This window comes from Diadema antillarum, unplaced genomic scaffold, assembly GCF_040938485.1.
Source record: "Diadema antillarum isolate AM-2024a unplaced genomic scaffold, OU_Dant_1.0 seq00000846_RagTag, whole genome shotgun sequence".
Classification (NCBI taxonomy): Eukaryota; Metazoa; Echinodermata; class Echinoidea; order Diadematoida; family Diadematidae; genus Diadema; species Diadema antillarum.
In genome coordinates this window covers 378,947-400,104 of record NW_027271720.1, presented here as the reverse complement: position 1 = coordinate 400,104, position 21,158 = coordinate 378,947, and the positions used below count along the sequence as shown (strand labels likewise).

At 40.1% G+C, this 21,158-nt stretch overlaps 1 protein-coding gene across 1 annotated transcript; it reads left to right on the top strand.

Annotated features, from left to right (window-relative positions):
* The first annotated feature begins 385 nt into the window (after positions 1 to 385).
* LOC139740290 (histone-binding protein RBBP4) lies at positions 386 to 19,893 on the top strand. Its single transcript, XM_071650872.1, has 12 exons — positions 386 to 509; positions 5,414 to 5,561; positions 7,217 to 7,267; positions 7,861 to 7,955; positions 9,155 to 9,328; positions 10,207 to 10,322; positions 11,697 to 11,857; positions 12,525 to 12,588; positions 13,884 to 13,946; positions 18,060 to 18,214; positions 19,039 to 19,207; positions 19,766 to 19,893. Exons 1-12 carry the CDS (start codon positions 491 to 493, stop codon positions 19,835 to 19,837), a joined length of 1,287 nt encoding a protein of 428 aa, XP_071506973.1. The 5' UTR covers positions 386 to 490; the 3' UTR covers positions 19,838 to 19,893.
* Positions 19,894 to 21,158: the final 1,265 nt, after the last annotated feature.

Genomic DNA, 21,158 nt, shown 5'->3' with positions numbered 1-21,158 from the left:
TCACACCGTCATTCCATAATCCATACTAAGGGATGCAACCCTCTCCGGCACTTCCACACCCTCCCCCCCCCCCCCCCCCCCCCCCATGAAATCCTAGCTACCGGCGCGCCGTTGCCCTTTCCCCGCTTGGTTTCCCTCAAAAAACAGTAAAAGTCTAGGGATTGAGAGCTTCCTATATTCCAAATGTCTGTCCAAAAAAATCTCGTAAACATTTAGTGTCAAAACGCACCCCCCTTGAAAAAAAGCTGGTGACGCCCCTGATTTCAACGGTATTACGGATACATGTAGATGATGAATATTCATGATGAAGCGGGACGGGTGCCCACGGCACTGTGCGTACTACCTGAGTGGCTCCCTCTATTGGCCGTAATTGGTAAATGTAGCGCGACATTTTGCTTGTTTGGCGGGGAAAATCCATTGTCCAAGACCGATAAACGAGGAGAGATATCTCCGGATTTTGTCTTGAATTCAGCAAAGAACTCCAACAGCCATGGCTGAAAAAGATAATGGTATGTATTCAAAAGTGTTTTTAACTTGTAGAAATGTACGTAAACTACCTCTGAGACGTTGGTTTAGTCTTTTGTTCTCGCAATCTCGCGGTGTGAGGCTTATGGGAATGCACGTTCTTCTGATGTTCCGTTGGCCATGCTACTTTGTACGAGGCGAGAGATGCAATCAATGGACACATCATGCACGATCACAGGCGAGCTAGCCAGCCAGCCTGCGCCTGGCGCAGAGCAGTAGCAGGGGCCTGGCCCGGTTTGGCGGTGGTGTTTCATGAAGAATTGAAGTCGAACTTAAAGTTTAAGATTGACTAAAATTATGGTATGCTTTTTGTGTCTTCAAATTCTGCCAAATCGTGATATCGGTCCCCTCTTGTTCTGCGTGTGCGTCTCCAAATACAATATGTGCAAAGTCTATATCGTAATATATGGAGGTTGAAAGAAGTCCCCGGCTATGAAATGAACGGCAGTGAATGGAGTGGGGACCTATTTCGCAATAAAGCGGTGAATGGAGTGGAGACCTATTTCGTGGTAATGCCTCAAATTCAATTTTGCTCAACTGTCGGGAGATTTTGGAGACTTTTTTCATGTAGCCATTGCCATTCGACATCTTTGCTTCGGGACAGCCACAGGAGCACGACGAACAAGTCAATTACTGTAAAACATGATATAGAGTAACTGCGTCAGTAAGCGGCCGTGCAGCCGTTCGCGGCAGGTACAACATACACGGTAATATACAGCTAAACACAGCATTGCACTGTTACATGCACACTACACATATACTAACACACTAGCAATCAACAAAAACCAACCGATAAAATGGGCACGATCTCTGACGAAAGTGAAATTTTCTCACCTAAATGACAACATATCGCATCCAAAATGAAATTTTCGGTACTTCTTAACATAACAGTTAAGAAACAATGGTCCAAGAAACTGGATTTTTTGTTGTTTTCTCGATGTTCATGGATTTTGAAAACATATCCTCACGTAAAATAGAATTTTCGCGAGCCGATGTGGGCCGCCATTTTTTTCGGAAAGTGGATGTTACCATCGAAAAAAATGAGAAAAACACGAGAAAGACATCAACAACACCGCCAGAATTGCGATCTTGTTTGCGGCCAATGCATGTGCGCACGCTATTTTCACGTGCTTTCGCAATGGGAATTGGCGCTTACGCAATGTTCGCGAGACATGTGAAGGCGTTCAGCTAAAGATCGCGGAGCACGCGCGTAGGGATTGTACATCGTGCCGCAAGCAGAAATACTACGTCGCATATCGCCCTTATCGGCGAAAATTGTGCCGGGTTTTGCCCTGGTAAATCATGAAAACTGCGTTGGTCAGTGGTAAATTTCTTTCATGAAAACAATTGCGTTAATGAATAATCTTGTCTATGGTATATGAAATGGTTGAAAATAATTTGCCTGATTTGTTTACAAGTTGGAAAAACTCTTACCAATGCTTAAACTGCCGCAAACGGGATATTTTACTCTATTCGCGGCATGAATTTTTCGCAAATTGGAGCCGACGGCCTTTTTTGCGGCATGAAATTTTCGCGAACTGCCACTGGCATTCAATGCATATTGTGTAGACAAGAACTTTCGCGTGCGTTTTAATTTCGCAAATCTTGGCGCTCACGAAATTAAAATGCACACGAAAATTCCTCGTTTTACAGTAAATGCCGATGGGGGGTGTTTCATGAAGTCGAACTTGATTTAGGTCTCGTAGGATTGACTAAAAATTATGGTATGCCACTGGTTTTCCTGTTGGCTGTTCAATTTCATTAGCCCAATCACCACCCACTTCAAATTATCAAACTATTGAATGTTTACAGAATAATTCCAGTGTTATTTATTTTATCTTGGTAATTGTATTATCAATAGGGTAACATCCCCAGTATTCGGTCACTTTTTTGCGATATTTTTCAAACTAAAATAATACATACATACATCATATCTACAGCAATGTAAGTGAAATATATCAAATTTCTTTAATCTCAATTTTCATTTTGTCAAATATCACACAGAATTTCACAAAATCCCAAAATATATCACCTTGAAAATTCCCCATACCGAATACTGGGGACTCGGCACTTGCATTCAGCCCTTGTACATTGAGACACTGTATCAGCACGTACGGAAATTTTGTTTTTCTTTTGCGTTTTTGAGGATACCATCACACTCTCCAAGCTTGCGATAAGCAAAAAATCCCGCGAGAGAACGGTCCATTAACTTCTCAATTTTTAGCGCTTTTTTCGGCGACCCGTACTCTCAAAACTGGGCCTTATCCGCGTGCGCTTTCGGAAAGTAGCGCCGAGTCTGCACTTTTGACGGTAACATTTGGGATTTTGGATGGATTTCTGGACGGGGCTAAGGGAGTTTCCTGTTGTGAATGAGTGTGCAAGTATGTGAATTGATGTGATTTGCGTGTGTTGTGACAGTTGAACTTACTGGCTGGTGACTAGTGCTAAGTGACCGAATACCGGTAGCTGACCGAATACTGGTGCTCTTACCCTACACCATTTTTTCTCTTAAAGGACAAGTTCACCTTCATAAACATAAGGATTGAGAGAATGTAGCAATATTAGTAGAACACATCATTGAAAGTTTGAGGAAAATCAGACAATCCGTTCAAAAGTTATGAATTTTTGAAGTTTTTGTGCAGTAACCGCTGGATGAGAAGACTACTCCATAGTATGAATAACTTAGATGTCACATGCGTACAACAATATAAGGAAAATATAAAGAGAATTTCACAAAATGCCATCTTTTGAAAAAAGCACACATTCCCCTGACTCGTTACCGACAAATGTTATGGGTAATATTATTCCCCCTGCCTTTAGAAAAAGGCAAGTCAAGAGCTCTTTTATTATGCGAAAAAAGTGAAAATATGTTGGAATTTTCTTTTACATTTTCTTTATACTGTTGTACGCATATGACTCACAAGCTGTAGTAGTCTCCTCATCCAGTGGTTCCAACACAAAAATTTTAAAAATTCATAACTTTTGCATCGATTGTCCAATTTTCCTCAAACTTTCACTGATGTGTTCTACTAATATTGTTGCATTCTCTCAATCCTTATGTTTATGAAGGTGAACTTGTCCTTTAAAAGAGCTCAAAAGAGTCTGTTAGCCCCAGGTTATAGTATGATGATGTTCTTGCATTCATCTTGTAGAATGAAATGTCCATGCTGATATACCATTGGTAGGTATATTTTAGAAAAGAAAACTGCCTGCCCCACTTTTTTTCCCCCTGGGGGGGGGGGGGGGGGGGGGAGGGGGGAATAACAGTGATTGGCTGCTTCAGTTTAATCACACTGGTGACCATGTACAAACGACCTGAAAGGTAATATGAAGTGGTGGGTGGTCCTTAAAGGACAAGTTCACCTTCATAGACATGTGGGTTGAGTGAATGCAGCAATATTAGTAGAACACATCTGTGAGAGTTTGAGCAAAATCGGACAATAGTTATGAATTTTTGAAGTTTCTGCTCAGTCACGGCCGGATGAAAAGACTACTATAGCTTGTGATGTCACATGAGTACAACGATATAAAGAAAGAATAAAGAAAATTCAACATATTTCCATTTTTCTCGCATAAGAAAACAACACTGGACTTCTCTCTTTCAGAAGGCAGGGGGAATAATATTATCCTTAACATATGTCAGTAGCAAGTCGAAGAAATGTGCACTTTATTCAAAAAGTAAAGTTTTGTGAAATTCTCTTCTTAGTTTCCTTATATAGTTGTACGCATGTGACATCATACAATGTACAGTTAAACTCGCCTAAGTCGACATCGCATATGTCGAATAATCGCGCAAGTCGATTTTAAAAAGTCCAGATTTTTCCCCATTGACTTACGTGTATTAATTCACTCATAAGTCGAATTTTGTAAGTCGAATACTCGCCTAAGTAGGTGAAATTCCAAGAACACTTTCACGGAAAAACCATTAAATTCGCTGTGCCTAAGTCGAATAAGATTTTATTGTGCAATAAATCACTGTCAAAATCACGAGACGCCAGTTTTTGTTTACATAAGACCTAGCCCGACCAGACTGGTGAAAAAAAAAAATGATCTAAAGTATCAAAATTCAAAGCGATCGCATGCGATTGTTGAACTCTCTTCGTGTTTAGAGGTCCGCTGGACAGCCCTGTCGCGCTACGTACAAGTGTACGTACAGCGACTGGGCTGTGTATAGTCTGTGTATGTTTGCAGTCAGTGAGTCTGCGCTGTGCAGTGGATGGATGAAGCTGCCGAGTTTTCAAAGCGGAAAGTAGGGGGAAAGTTACGGGCACGGGTAAATCAGAATTATACCTCTACACGCATTGCAAGCCACGGTATGGTAAACTGGAATCAATCACTGCTCAAATATCGTTCATATTCACTTCCCCAAGGTTTAACAAGGGTGTAAAGTAATCGGACCTGTGCCAATACTAATGCACTGTCCATGCAAAGTTAGCCGCGGCCCTGCCGGGCGACCCGTGCTGAGGCACACCTCTCCAGCTCTCGGCTCCAGAGTAGACAACATACATGTACGTACATTTATACAAAATGTATGTGTGGTGTTACTGTTGTTAAGTCGATTTTTTTTCGACTTACGCACAAGTCGAAAATCGCCTAAGTCGATGTGTTTTGCTCAGTCCCGAGAAGATCGACTTATGTGAGTTTAACTGTAGTAGTCTTCTCTTCCAGCAGTGACTGCGCAGATACTTAAAATATTCGTAACTTTTGAACGGATTGCCCAATTTTCCTCAAACTTTCACTGATGTGTTCTACTAACATTGCTGCATTCTCTCAATCCTTATGTATATAAAGGTGGACTTGTCCTTTAAAAGTTAGAGTTAAAGATTGTTTCATGTTGTGTTTTTGTCCCTGCTCATCTCTCCTTCCCATTTTTCATCTGTATCCATAGAAACATTCGACGATGCTGTCGAGGAGAGGGTGATCAACGAGGAGTACAAGATATGGAAGAAGAACACGCCCTTCCTCTACGACCTTGTGATGACACATGCCCTGGAGTGGCCGAGTCTCACGTCACAGTGGCTTCCCGATGTCACCAAGTATGAAATGTGTTTGCGTCTGTCTGTCTGTCTGTCTGTCTGTCTGTCTTTGTCTCTTTCTTCCTTGTGTATCGCGTCATACAAATCTGAAAACACTTGATTGGGCATTTCTTTGTTTAGGAGAAGTTGAGAGTTTATGTGTTTTATTTTTTTCAGCGAGGAATAGAAGGTAAATCAGTCATGAATGTTTTTTTTTATTACACTTTTTGTACTTTCAAGATATTGTGTGTGTTAAAAGGTTGTTAGTGTTATTGTGACCACAATAATTTGAAGTTGTGTTGTGTTTTGTGATATCCTCCCCCCACCAAAAAAAAAAAAACCCTTTCAAAATTGTAACTATTCGTGTGCCAGTCAGTGGGAGTCCTGTGAATGGTCACATCATCTCTTGTGCATATATCAATAACCAATGTCGTCACATGATTTCATCGTGACTGCAGTAACATGCAAAATCCTTCACTGCCATTTTGTGTCAGAGTTATACGAAGCTTTCACCATTCTGTTCATTATTGCAGGCCTCGAATTAACCGACGGCCACCGACGGCCATGGCCGTCGGTGCCCCTCTCGTTGGCCGCAATGCCTTTTGTTTTTTGATCAAAGTTACGGCCAAAAAAAATGTGCCCTTTTTCTTGGGGCCGTGGTGCCCTTTTAGAATGAAAGTTATTATTTATGACGTATGATATGCCCTTTCTCAAAGTCTCTTTAATAAGCTTGAACAACTTTCCTGATCTCAAATATCATACCTTCAGTTCACTCGCGTCCCGATATATCTGATTCAAACTCAAAGTATCTTTCCGAGATACGAGACGACGTGTACGTACATGTACGCCCGACCGGCTTTTACCGTCCCGACTGCCTCCGCAGCGCAGCGGCCGCGAGTATGTACTAGCTAGGCAGCGCATATTCAGATAGCTATAGAGTAGTGAAGAGTGAACTCCAAGTTCACCAAGAAAAAAGAAAAATCCCACGATGCCAAGGTGTGCCAGACTGGGGAATGGGAAGGGGTCGAGAGAGAGAGAGACCAATCAACAGAAGAAACCGCGCGTACTGGCGCATTCTTGGAGGTCATGAACTGTCTGTCACAGACTAATCATAGCAATCTACACGCGCACGCAAATTCCTTTGCCTTGTGGTTTTGCCAGCCAGCTGTCGGAATGTGCTTTGAAGTTTCATGGCAGCCTGGCTGGCCTGAAAGGGTGTCGAGTTTCAATCAATACGGTAAGGTGTGTTGTTTTATTCCTGTTTAAAAAAATGTTGTTTCACCTGATAGAAACGCGGAGATCGGGAATGTGTTACAGCTGTAGGGAAGAGGTTTTTGTTGTGTGTTGCACTTTGGGTGTGTGTGTGTGTGTGTGTGTGTGTGTGTGTGTGTGTGTTTGTTTGTTTTTCTCGGTTTGTTTTTCTTCTTTCTTTTTTCATAAACACCAAACATGCCCTTTCCAATGTGGCCTTGGTGCCCCTCTGACTGACTTAAGTGCCCTGGCCTCTTGGAAAAAGTGCCCTTTTCTAAATGGCCGTGCCCCTCCAAAATCCTATTTCGAGGCCTGTTATTGTCTATTAAAGTTAAACTTACCACAATGACAAATATTACATTTTGATGCAAATGATGAATATGATCCGATGATTTTTGTCTTTTTGTTTCATTTTTCTTCCACAGACCAGAGGGCAAAGACTATTCTGTTCACCGTCTCGTACTCGGTACTCACACGTAAGTTAATCAGTATGTCTATGCTTGTAGGTGTAGAGTGATAACTTATTTTATCATTCATGTGTCTTCACTCCCTTGTTGAGTTGCAAGAATTTTTTCTATGAGACATTATTTCTTTTCCTACGCCAATTGAAAAAAGGATTAATTATTATGGTTCGCGGTGGTACATCTGCAACTGATTAGGAACAATCCTACATTAACAATACCTCTAGTAAACTAATGATGTGGTCAGCATGGATTAAAACTTACTGTAAAACGAGGAATGTTCCCGTGCATTTTCATGAATTTTGCAAGCACCAAGATTCACGAAATTAAAATGCATGTTAAAGTTCTTGTCTACACTATTATATGCATTGAATGCCAGTGGCAATTCACAAAGATTTCATGCCGCAAATATATCATGTTTTACAGTACGTTGTATTAGTGTTAGATGTGGGTAGGGTACTGCGTGTACAAAAGTATACATACTGGTACACAATTTGCATGAAAGATCTGGTCAGTGTCTGTGCAGTGCCGTACCATACGTGATGGAGTTTGCCTGTGTTCGGGCCATTCAGACTGTACAAGTAAACCTCTTTCCGTCCCCTTTGTAGATCTGATGAACAGAACCACCTCGTCATTGCCAGTGTCCAGCTCCCCAACGACGATGCCCACATCGAGGCTGCCCATTACGACAGCGAAAAAGGAGGTGTGTTCTAACTTTCACTCTCTGTCTGTTTTTCCATCCCGTACCTCAGTGATATGTTGTTGTGTATTTCTCTTTCTGATACTGTAACAAATTTCTATATCCAGTGTGATAGCTGCGTTGAATCCTTTATACATGTACTTGCTGGAGAAGAGAACAAATTTTGAACCATACGTGTGCATCATACAGAGGCATTCTACACATCTTGCATCAGATTTGTGTTTGTTTGTTTGTTTGGGTTGTTTTTGTTTTTTTTTGCGGAGAGACTGTTCATCTCAAACAATAAAAGTCATCAGTAATAAATTTTTGACAAAATTCATTACCCTTTTAGATGAGTATAAATGTATACATACATTCAGTTCTGGATGTTTGTCTGACATGAGAAATGAATAAATGAATAAGATGCATCTGTAATTGTACATGCTACCATTGATGTAAAAGGAGCTCCTGTGGTTTTTAACGGTTGTCAAACACTTGCTCAAGTTGTATTATTTCAGTACCAGGTCATCCCTTTTTAGTGGCATTACTTACTGCTGTATGCAGGGTGCTATATAAGCCAGTGAAAATCAAATTTGGGCAAGTGTTTTTGAACAATGAGAACAAATGCTTGCCCAAATTGGGCAAGGAAAAAGTTTTGAAGCCACCTTTTTTTTTTCACTAATTCCCCCCAACAAACCCACAAAGTCAACCATACAGAAGCCCACAGATAATGGCTGTTTAGTGATGCAACACACTTTATACTTGATCATTTCAGCAACTTTCCAACACTTAAGTGAAGAAGCCCGAATGCAATGCAATGGCAACATTGTCTTGATTGGACCAAGTTTATTACTCCATAGTCCATTGTGTTTAAGCATGCAAATCAATGTGTGCTGTTTATACCAATGATTGTGTTTTATTCAGCCCTTGACTAACTCATGATTTTCTACATTATTTCCTTATATTTTGAACTTTCCTGTTGGGCAAGTGAAATTAATCTTCGGGCAAGTGTTTTGCAGCAAATTGGAAAATCTGCTTGCCCAACCAGGCAAGTGGATAAATGAAGTTATGTAGCACCTTGCTGTATTGTAATCATATCTGCCTTGTTGACATGTTACCTTATTTTCATGGTGTCAACACACACTTTAGCTATGTCTGTGTGATGCTGACTCTAACCAAAACTTACTTTGGCACTTTTCTTGTATGTCTCGTGGCTGACGCAGAGTTTGGAGGTTTTGGTTCCGTGAGCGGCAAGATTGAGATCGAGATCAAGATCAACCATGAAGGGGAGGTGAACCGTGCCCGCTACATGCCCCAGAATGCAACGGTCATCGCTACCAAGACCCCCAGCAGTGACGTGCTAGTCTTTGATTACACCAAACACCCCTCAAAGCCAGGTGGGACAGAGTCAAAGTTCTTCTCTTGTTTGTCTTGCTGTTTAATGTTCTCCCTTGCTCCCAGGAAAACTTATCTCCACTGTTTTTGTTATCCATACTCTTAATATAGAAACAATAAAAAGGCAAGGCTGCACATTTGCAGTGGTCCGACGGTCCAGACAAGTAAAAATCACTGTCGGACCAGTAACTTTTTCAGGAATGGACCAGTTTTTTAAAAATGAAAAAACTGGGTACCTACTGGTCCAATAGGGACAGGTTGGACCAGCAGAAAAAATGGTTTAGTGTGCAGCCCTGAAATATGAATATTGAATATGATGTGATGATTATAAGAATATCCCATAATGTCTGCATTTCTTACTCATTGTACCAGCTTTTAAATATTGATGTTCAGGATGGCAGAGCTTTATGTGGATGGTTGCATGAGTCAACCAAACTTGGTTTCAAGCAAATTAGAAGGCAAGGCTCCTGCCTTTAAGGGGCTTTTGCACCTACAAAGTATACTTATCAGCTGCTCAGTGATTTACTCAGTAGTATTAATATCTCTTCTTTCTTAATCCATTATCTGATGCAAAATAGCATTCATCTGCTACTATAATTATCCTGAACTGTGTGATTTCACAGACCCCTCTTTTTCTGAATGAAGATCCCATTTTCGATTGGAGTTGTTGAATTTTATTAGCCATTGACAATGTCAGTATAGTATTCAAGCATGATGACACATTACCACTTTGTGCACTGTGGGCTCAATAGTTAAACTGATATTTCCCACATGAGCTTTTCGCCATTATGTTGCAGTAACTAGAGTATACACCTGTACTGTGCAGTTTTCCCTACAGTTTTCCCTTATTCTTTGCTTTGATGCTTTCTTGACCACATAGATGTGAATGGTCAGTGTAAACCAGACCTGAGGCTACGTGGTCACTCCAAGGAAGGTTATGGTCTTTCCTGGAATCCCAACCTGCACGGACACCTCCTCAGTGCGTCAGATGACCATGTGAGTGCCTCGATCCCACCTATAGATATCTGTGTGTGTAACACTGTGTCTGTAGTGTGTTTGTGTGTATTTTCAGTCCCATTTATACATATCCAACGTTGCACACTGGCAGTGATCCAACGGTCCCTGACCAGTAAAAATCATTGTCGGACCAGGAACCTTTTTCAGGAATGGACCAGTAAAAAATGCAAAAACTGGGTACCTGCTGGTCCGACAGACAGATCGGACCAGTAGAAAAAATGGGTGAGTATGCAGCTCCGACATATTCAGGTGTACACATATGTCTTTGAAGTTTGTGATTCACATTCATTTTTTTGTATTATAGATGTGGGTAAGTTTCTCTCTGAAGAAGTTGTGTAAAATGAATCCTTCCTCATTCTAACATGCAGATTTATTACACAAGAAAAATAATATGTGATGTATTGCTGCGTTCTCTGTATTTCTCATCACGCTCTGATTCTCACTGAGCCTGTTGGTTCTTTTCGCCACCTCTATGATGCTGAGACTGGATTGTTGAACAGTGACATATTCAGTATGTGCATAATCTAAACATGGTCGATGGTTGGAAAGGTATACATATAGCAGGGTTTTTTTAATGACGATTTTATTTTTTTTAAATATTCCCAGGATAGTTTAAGCTTTCACCAGGTTTGTCTGTATTGTTGATTGCCATTTGTGAAAATGGTGGTTGGGAGATTTGTAATAAGCAGTGCAAACCGAGTGATCATCAGTTCATCAGTTTTCCATCTTGAAAGCTACACAGGCAGGAAATCTAGCCAGCCTGGCCTTTCTCTGGGGTCACGGTCTGGTAAAGCATGCACAAGGGCTTCTGATAGCACCTTTTTTTTTTTGGGGGGGGGGGGGGGGGGCGGAATGAATTTAGCACCGTTTTGAAGAAAAGTCAATTTTATTCCCTGATTTTTTCCCCATTTTTTCACAAGCATTTCAATACTTTGAAGGTTTTACTGTGTAGGACTAGTATAGAAATGCATAATTTATGTGAAACAGTCCCATTTTTGATGAAAAATGGATTTAGCCCATTTTGGAAAGGAACTCTTCATAACACTGTATATTCTTGGCTGCGTGCAGATCAGGGGGGTGTTTCATCAACGTTTGTCGGCGCTGACAACTTGAATCACCATAGTAACAGTCAGTGACCAGAGCATCTCAGCCAAGCAAAACCAAGGATTTTGCTGAAATTGGTCAGCGCCGACAACTGTCGGCGCTGACAAGCGTTGATGAAACACCCCCCAGGACTATCTGGCCGATGCAGTAATAAAGGGTTTGTTGAATCAAGTGGCAGGCAGAAGGCTGTTGCTTCCCTAGGTTGTCAGAGAATAAACTTTGAGTTTTTGTTTTTATGGCTGTTCACAGACCATCTGCCTGTGGGACATCAACGCCAACTGCAAGGAGAACCGAGTGGTGGACGCCAAGATCATCTTCACCGGTCATTCCGCCGTGGTGGAGGACGTATCCTGGCACCTCCTGCACGAGAGTCTCTTTGGTTCCGTGGCAGACGATCAGAAACTCATGATGTGAGTGCGTCATTGCTGTGTTTGTTGGTTTTTTTTTTTTTTTTTTGGGGGGGGGGGTTGGGGGTAGTTGGGAGAATCAGTGGTTAAAGGTATGAGTAGTATTTTTGCATGTGTGTCTAATTGAAAGGGGAAGCCAATATTTAGATTTTCTGATTGAAGTTTTCACTATTTAATGATAAGTTTTTCCTAGTATCCATGTGTGGTTGATATGTATTAGTGCTGAATGTGCTATGACACACAACTATTCTTATTCTGGTATTGACTGCTAGTATTGTATGATGAGTTGTGTGTAGTATCTGTGTATAGTTGATATGGTTCATCACTGATAACATGTGATGATGCATGCATGTAGAAAAATACACTTCAAAATCTAGTGCCTCAAAAGTGGAACTTCTTGCGCAAGTTTTTTTTTTTTTTCTCTGCCAGGTAAGATAAATTTCTCGTGTGTTTAATTCCGAAGACTGAAATCTTCAATTAATTTAGCAAACAACAAAAAAACATAATCATGTGCTTTTCTTTTCATTCTACTTTCGTGCTGCGTAAAATGCGCAGAAATTTCCATGCCGCAGAAGTGTCCACTTTTACAGTAACCACTGTTCCCTAAAAGAGAAGGAAAAAAACCCCAATAAGATTCAAACTTCTATGTAATTTGTCATCTTTTCTTCAGCTGGGATACAAGAGTGAACAACACTACCAAAGCAAGACACTCTGTCGATGCTCACACAGCTGAGGTAAGACAAGATCTTCCCAGTAACCAGTGGTTATGATAAGGCCTAGATCTCACCTGCATATTACTCTAAACCATCACCCCCCCCCCCCCCAAAAAAAAAAAAGAAAAAAAAAAGAAAAAGAAAAAGAAAGACTAGCATCTTTGCACAAACCCTGAGTCGGGTAAGTAAGGATATTAAAACCCATGCCACGGGGCATAAGGCTATAGGGGCATTATTGGGCAGTGATTTGGCTCAGTCTGCGTCCAGATCCAAAGGACCCGCGTTTGATTCCCAAGCCCAAGAGTAAGAGGCAAATCGCTCTGTTCCTGGGATAGGACATAAAATGGAGGTTCGTGTGTAAAAGAGTCACACACAACTCATGCTCATAAAGTGGTCCTACCTCACGTCCAGGGTCCTTCAATGCAAGTTCGGTATCAAAAAAGTCTTTTGGACTTAAATGTATTTGTTCATTGTATCAGATGCCTTGTTGTATCATGATCGAAAACAAAACCAACAAAAGAATATGCCATATTGAGAAAGGGAGGATGAAATACAGTCAAACCTGTCTATAGCGGCCACCCAAGGGAGACGAAAAAAGTGGCCGTTAGAGACGGGTGGCCGTTAGAGACAGGTTATCCAACTATATGTGTGCACAGCCTACATGTACATATTGCACATGTATGTGTGTATGTATGCACACGTGTGTTTCATGCATTGAACAATGCTGGTGATTATGAAATTGTTGCACAGTAGCATGTGTACAATTCTGAAGAAAGCTCAACACTAGTGCATTGTTATAACTGAATGGGTGATGACTGAAGCGGTGGCGATCACTGAACGTTGCCCAGGAATAACTGGCACAGCTACAAAGTAGCAAAACATGCTGAATTATTTGCTCGGCTACGGCTCCTTCGGGTCTTTGGCCGCTATAGACAGATTAAAATCTACCACGGGAAACAAAATTTGTGGCCGCTGGCCGCGTTAGACAGGTGGCCGCTATACACAGGGCCTTTAACAGGGCTTTTCTCTCGGGGGGGATTTTTCAGTGGCCGCTATAGACAGGTGGCCGCTAAGGCAGGTTTGACTGTATATGGTATATCATGTCTCTTTCTACTAAAAGTCCACTGTAGTTAATGTACGGGATCATTATGTTTAATATTCTTGAAATGAACGTTTTCAATGCAGAAGTATGTGTAAGTGATGTGACAATGATAGCTATCTGTGCAGTACCCAATCAGTTTTTAGGCTTGAAATTTGATCAGCGATATAATCAGATCAACATCTGTCCTGTCATGTTTTTCCGCTGCTCCCTGCAGGTGAACTGCCTCTCATTCAATCCATACAGTGAATACATCTTGGCTACGGGGTCAGCCGACAAGGTAAGAAAGCGCCTGAGTCATACGATGGTAAGCTATCTGGTAACCATTTTATAAAATGGGCTTTAGAATCTCTGCAATATGATTGGTCAATCATCATGCACTGATGTTTACTGATCCACACTGAGCCATGTGTCCGGTAAAATTCAAAAGCATGGCTCAAGCCTTTAACCCTAACTAGGCCGGGCTATTTAGGTAGTTGATAGAGCCGGGGGGCCTCCCAGGCCCCCCCTCCAGATCTCGGCCGTCGACCGCGCGATCGCGACGAAAATTGGCACACACATTGCCTATGATGTAATCTAAAATACCATGAAGTTAATTTTTCAAAAAATTATCATTTATGCTAAATTATGCTAATTTATGCATAATGATGCATGAAATCAGACTATTTGGTATAAATCACAAAATAAAGCTCAAAACAGGCACATTTTTTGTGTAAATATTCTTTTTAGTGTCCTTAGCAAATGTAATAAAAAAAAATTGTGATATCAGAAAAAATTCTTAAGTATTTTATTGTTTTTTTAATTTCTTATGTATTTTTTGTTTTTTCGACTTTATGTTTTTCATTGTTTTTTCGATGAAATTTGTTCGCGACATCGCTCCGAACAAGAAAATATGTTATTTTATTGATTTTAATCAATAAAACACCAAAATAATCATGCTTTTATGAAATTTGCCTGCAAGCACAGTTTGCATTGAAATTGTACACGAATTCACGTTTTTGAGCAGTTTTTGGTCTGACATGCATGTACATATTTATGCGTAACTTCGGAACCGCACGCCCGGGCGTCGCAAATTTGGTGTCAAAAGATGCGGGAGACTCGAAAGAAAAAAGTCATGAAACGTCGCGGCAATAGCTTTTTGCGATTGCGATACATCGCGCGGAACGTCGAGGGGGGGGGGCCTCGGAGCCCCCCCCCGGCCTAGTTAGGGTTAAGTTGTACAGTGTTGTAGGTGTACCAGATGCATGATAGGGCAAAAAGTTGAACTTCATGTTCATGTATTTCGGGACCAGGACAGAGTGGATCAGTGAGAATTGGATGCTCTGGTTTAACTTTGGAAACTGTCTAAAAATCACTCACTGCACTCATGGGTTTAAACAGTTCCAAAGTTAAACTCGCGCATCCAATTCTCAACGGTCCACTCTGTCCTGTACATCATTTTTATACTGACTCATATGTCATGTCTTCACAGATGCATTACACGGAGATGTCTCTTGAGTAATAATTCCTGTTCATACACTGCTGTTGTTCAGTTTTTTTGGTCCGAAATATCCTTGTGTTCTGTGGATTGTTAGAAATTTAAGATTACAGCTAATTTAAGTTCAAAGCAATCTACTGAACGTAGATGTTGAAGTGAAAACTGTATATAGCTGGTGATGGGTCCTCAGGAAGGCAAAGTCATAAAAGAATGGTGACTTGTGGGCAATTCCACGGTAACGGAAGGACATTCAGACAGAATTTTCACAGTTTAAAAAAGTACTCTAAGAAAAGTTTGATGGATACAGCATTTCAAACTATAGAGATGTATTACCAGAGCCAAAGACTATAATTCCACCAAAATTTTTGTCATACCTGCTAAAGAGTAATGAAATATGCATATTAATGAGGTCGGTAACGGAAGGACATCAAAATGGACATGGGTTTTCAGGCAAATTAGTTTTTATCAAAACTCTGTGAAGTTTATGGCGCTATTTTAATTTGTTGGTATACAGTTTAATTGCCATAGTTTTAGCTATAATGGAATATATTTGACTTTCAAATATGTTTACTTATTTTTTAATTAGACCAAGGACAGAAGGACAGTAACGGAAGGACATGCAGATTGTCTGTGTATAGTGTATGGGGAAGATGGGTTATGGTTAGTTTTTATTAAACCTCTCCAAGGTTAATAATTTTTTTTTAATATGTGGCAGATATACAGTTTGATCCAAATAGTTTTAGCTTTACTTTTATGTATTCAACTTTGAAACATGTCACCTGGTTTTTTAATTACAGCACATTGTTTTCACTAAATGTGTGGTAACGGAAGGACAAAGAGCTTTGTGTGCATACAGTGAAGGATGTTATTTCCAACTTAAATGTTAATCCTTGTAGTCCAATGTGATATTTTTTCTTTCTTTTGCTTAATCCCCCAAATAGCCAAATCTTATGGACCCATTTCACAGTGTGTGAGTGTGTGGGGGAGGGGGGGGGGGGGTGTCTGGGGGCATATCCCCAGGCCCCCCCCCCCTATCTCTTACACTGTTTGCATAAATAAATCCTGATTAAAATCTGCACACATCACCCTCGAGAGTAATCTACACGAGACCATAGTTAGATTGTTCAAAATACTGCTAATTCCTAATCATATGAATCGATTATGCAAATTTATTCAATAAATTACATTTTAGCCCATAGAATACTAATGTGAAGCAATTGACGGACATTTTTCTCGTGTGGATCTTCATTTTGAGGTATTAAATAAATGTAGTGATAAAAAATTGCAAAATCAATCTCAATTCTTTTATTTTTTATTGTTTCTTGAATTTCTTTTGTATTTCTTTGTTTTTTTCCTTTTGTTGTTTGAGTGTTTTTTTTTCCAAAGAAAATTGTTGTAGACCACTTTTTAAACGTAGTTAGGCAAAAGTCAAGTAATCAAAGTGATCGAAAGAAAAAAAATTATCAGATTTTTATGAGTTTTATGAAAGAGCACTATTTCCCATAGGGTTTGTACACAAAATTACAAAATTGAGCCATTTTTTAGTAGACTTGCATTCAGGAAAGAGGTGTGGCTTCATTTGTTGTTTGAATTTAGTCAAGGGTACTTAGAGTAGGTTCTGACACATTTGTGTTCTCATCTTAGGGACATTAAATGGCTAAAAACAGACTCTAAGTCCTTCAGTTACCACAACTTTGTCCTTCCGTTACCAGCTTCGGTAACGGAAGGACATTTTTAATTTATTTATAATTATTCAAAGAGGAGGGGTTTCGTGGATGGATGGGTGCCAAGTTATAGGCCTACCTAAACTTGCTTTACACTGAAAATTTTATGGTTTTTATATTACTATTTTTGATAAAATATTAAAAAGACCTCTTTTTGTGGTAACGGAAGGACAAAATACAAGGTCACCTTTAAGAAGTCACTGAAGCGTAACAAATCATGGAAACCGTAAAAATATTAAATGAACTGTTTCTTTCACATTTACTAAGTTCTAAATATAACAATTCATAACATTTATTTCTCAAATATTGAATACAGGCCATGCTACATTTGTATTATAATTTATGCATTTTTGAAAATTAATAAGGTTAGTTAAACAATTGAAAAATTGACCCCGAATATGTTATGAAACTAAACATTTTTACTCAAATTAATAAAATTCACACTTTAAGCTTTCATTTGATACCAAAATTGCGTGGGAAATATGAATTTGAAATTTTAGATGTCATGTCCACTTTGGCGTGGAATTGCCCTTTAGCTGATTTTTCTAGTTTATTGAATCAAGTCATATCAAGGAATGTGTATGATATACACTGGTTAGACAGTTTGTATGATAATGTGAGGAGGATCAGGAAATAGTGCTTTCATACGCGAGGGTGAAATTCACTGGGAAGGAGAAAAGTGCAGGAACATTCTGCTACATTTGACTTAATGCAAGTTTGCATTAACTGGTATTACTTCCGTGAACAAGAATCACAGCCTGTAGAGGTATGTTAGCCTTGGCATAAATTTTGTGGGTGTAGTGTTGACTTCCCCGTCATAGACTGCATAATTCAGGGAAACTTTGTTATAACAAGGATCTAAAGACGGTGACAATTACCGTATGTCAGGTTTTTCACTTTGTCAGGCCACAAAAACGAAATATAAAGAGTTGGGACCCCAAAATCACCCTGTTATGAGGGTTGGTTATACCCAACCTCTATATAATAAGGTTCCACTGTAATTAAAGCGTCACTGTTTGCATTTATGCTACAATGTTTTTAGATGTATTAGGATGCTTTTTAGGTCCTGTTCATAACATGACTTAAGATTCCTGTTGCCACACAACACTGAACATTTTTTGAAAGTGTGACTTACAATCAGGAATGGTGGAGTTTTATGGTGATTTGATATTTTTGTGATGTGTCTTTACAGACCGTGGCGTTGTGGGACCTGCGGAACCTGAAGCTGAAGCTGCATTCGTTTGAGTCGCACAAGGATGAGATCTTCCAGGTGCAGTGGTCGCCGCATAATGAGACTATCCTCGCTTCCAGCGGCACCGACAGGAGACTCAATGTGTGGGACTTAAGGTAGGGACACTCTGAAAAGTCTATCAGAGTTTCCAGCTGGTAACTGATTCTCACATATTGTTTTGTATGCTGGGCTTTTTTTTCTCCATCCAAGTCAAGCAGTGTTTGTTCGTTTGGGGTTTTTTTTTATTCTGCCAAATTATTCATTTATCATGCCCACTATAAGTCATCTTTCTGTTGTGAAAACAGAAATTATATTTGCCTTCATATTGTTTTTTTATATGAAGAATGTCCCCAAATATGGCGAGTTTGATCACAAAACAAGTTAACTCTATTCGTTTCACTTTGATATATTTGTTATTAAACCTACTTAAAAACAAAGAAAGTTTTAAGGAAATATGAGTTATCATAAATTCAAGAATAATCCTTGATGTTATGCAACAAGTGAAGTATCACTGGAGAGGTTTTATTTTACTCTATCTGATGATGGACTTACATTAAAGTTTTCAAAGATGGCACTTAGCCCATTTTGCGATCAAACTATTCAAACGATATTAATGACAAAAATGATGATGATAATGGTGATAATTGTTTCATGTGTAACACCTTCCTGTCATATGCCATGGTGCTAAAAATACCGTACAGCATTCTTTCATCCTGGTCAGTTGAATCAACTGTGCATCATGTGATACTTGTGATTGTAATACCAGAGTGTTTCTGAAAATTCATCTTACATATCGGTAGGTGCTCAAAATGCAGTGCATATCAGGTGCTCAAAATGCAGTGCATATCTACAGGGCAGACACTTATCTAATCTGATCCATGGAATCTACCGGTCTTGCCACACCCATCTCACTTCCTTGCACATTTTCTCTCCTTTTCAGCAAAATCGGCGAGGACCAGACACCAGAAGATGCAGAGGATGGCCCTCCAGAGCTCCTCTTCATCCACGGGGGACACACGGCCAAGATTTCGGACTTCTCCTGGAACCCCAACGACCCCTGGGTGATCTGCTCCGTCTCCGAGGACAACATCATGCAAGTCTGGCAGATGGTGAGTTGGAGATTGTAGGAGAAACGAAGTGGATGCTGAGACGCTTTACTGATCCATTTTATTTAGCATAGTGACTGTTTTTTTTTCACCGTACTCCAGTACAGTGCACTCCCATTATAATGAATGCGGTTGTAAGAAAATTGTTGTTACAACGAAGAAAAAGAATTTAGGTCCTAAAATTATCATTTACATATCTTTATATACCTTACTATTCGGCTATAATAATATCTTCATATAATGAAAGAATACTGCTGGTTCTCAGGACTTTGTTATAATGGGAGTCGCCTGTAATGACTTCTTGTCAGCGTTAAACATGTCATTCCTTGGAAATGTTGAGTGATGTTGCCCTCTCAGTCTGTGCTATCCTGTGAATCTTCAAAGCATTGAAAAATTGTTGTTAAAACTTGAGATCCTGTGAGCCGTTTTAACTTGACTGCCCCCGAAGAGTCTTCGGTCAAGTCTTGTTTTGATTAATGAGGTGGTGATTATGCTTTTAAAAAATCTCATTCTCTTTTCTATCTTTCTTTGTCTAAAATTGTGTCGTCTGACATATCACAGGCGGAGAATATCTACAACGATGAGGAGCCAGAGGTGGTAGCAGCTGACCTCGAGCAGCAGTCATCCTCGTAAAAACAAAAAGTATTTTTCAGCTCCAGATGGGGACCAGAAATTGTTCTTATCACCTGCCCCCCCCCCCCCATGAATGTGTCAAGCCTACCAGTGCACACACTTTCACCGAGTCATCTCATTTGCCCACACCTGGGAGCAGGACAATCACGTTTGCGTGGGGGTGATCCGAAAGCAGGACTTTTCTGGGGGACACTGGTAATTGGATCTTGGTCCTTGCTTATCAGGTGGTTCAAGCATTGACTTTTTGCTCATTCAAAAATATTGTGCTTATGTATGTGTTGGTGGTTCAATTTCTGCCATAATGTGTGGATTCAGGTATGCAGTAAAGTCTGTCTTATGTTGAATACATTTTCTTCCTTTTTTTTTTTTGTTAATGTGTGGTGATTGTAGAAGTTCATTCCCGTAGTTTCAATGCAGTCGTACAGCAGGGTTCGAAATTGGCGATGGTCCGCTGGCCATTGGCCACCCAAAATCACGTCGGACTAGCCAAAAATCATAAAATTCTGAAGTTACTAGTCCGTCTGGCTAGCCAAAATATTGCTTCAGTGTCAAAATTGATTCTAAGTAGTCCGCCTGGCTAGTTCAAAAAAAAGTTAAGTGCGACCCCTGTACAGTAGTGAAGGCAGCGCAGCTTGTGAAGTTGAGCAGTAACAATATGAACACTCGAGTACCTGAAAGGGATGCTGATCTTCAGGTGTTACTAAGAGGGATTCAGTTTTTTTTTTTTTTTTTAATTACCTTAATAACCTGCACACAGGTTATTCTGACTACTGTGGAATTTTGCAGTGCATGTGAGGAATGGAACATTTGATGCTGAGACAAGTTACCTATCCACACTTTTTTCATCTTGCATTGTCAGAACGGCGTCAACATCGTAGAGTATTTTCAGAATCGTGAAAGATAGGTGTAAGCAGGCACATAAACGTATGTATAGGGTACTCTCCCTGAATGTTGTGAGGTTTGGTTCTCTGTCAATCTTTACAATCTGTTGACTTGAAATGCTGTGTAAATATAGGAATTTGGCGAGAATCTTCAGCTTGACTGAAGAAATAATGTCATACTTTCAAAAGTTTCTACCACGTTCAAGAGTGATGGTAGTTTCTCAGCTGAAACTGAACGGAAGCACTGGAACTTCTGCATATTTTCAGTATTTATGACTTACTGGATTGTGAAAATGAAGCAGATTGCATATAGTAGAATTGAAGATAAAAGATTCTTTTTTTGGGGGGGAGGGAGTGGTTGGGTTCAAGGTAATGAGTAGGGTGGTTGCCAAAAGGAAACTGTAAGCTTTGATAAATCAGCTTGAATTGCAATTTCTATT

Coding starts and splice junctions, on each gene's coding strand:
- LOC139740290 (XM_071650872.1), top strand. Junction 7,268..7,860: donor CTCGTACTCGGTACTCACAC/GTAAGTTAATCA, acceptor TCCCCTTTGTAG/ATCTGATGAACAGAACCACC. Junction 10,323..11,696: donor TCAGTGCGTCAGATGACCAT/GTGAGTGCCTCG, acceptor GGCTGTTCACAG/ACCATCTGCCTGTGGGACAT.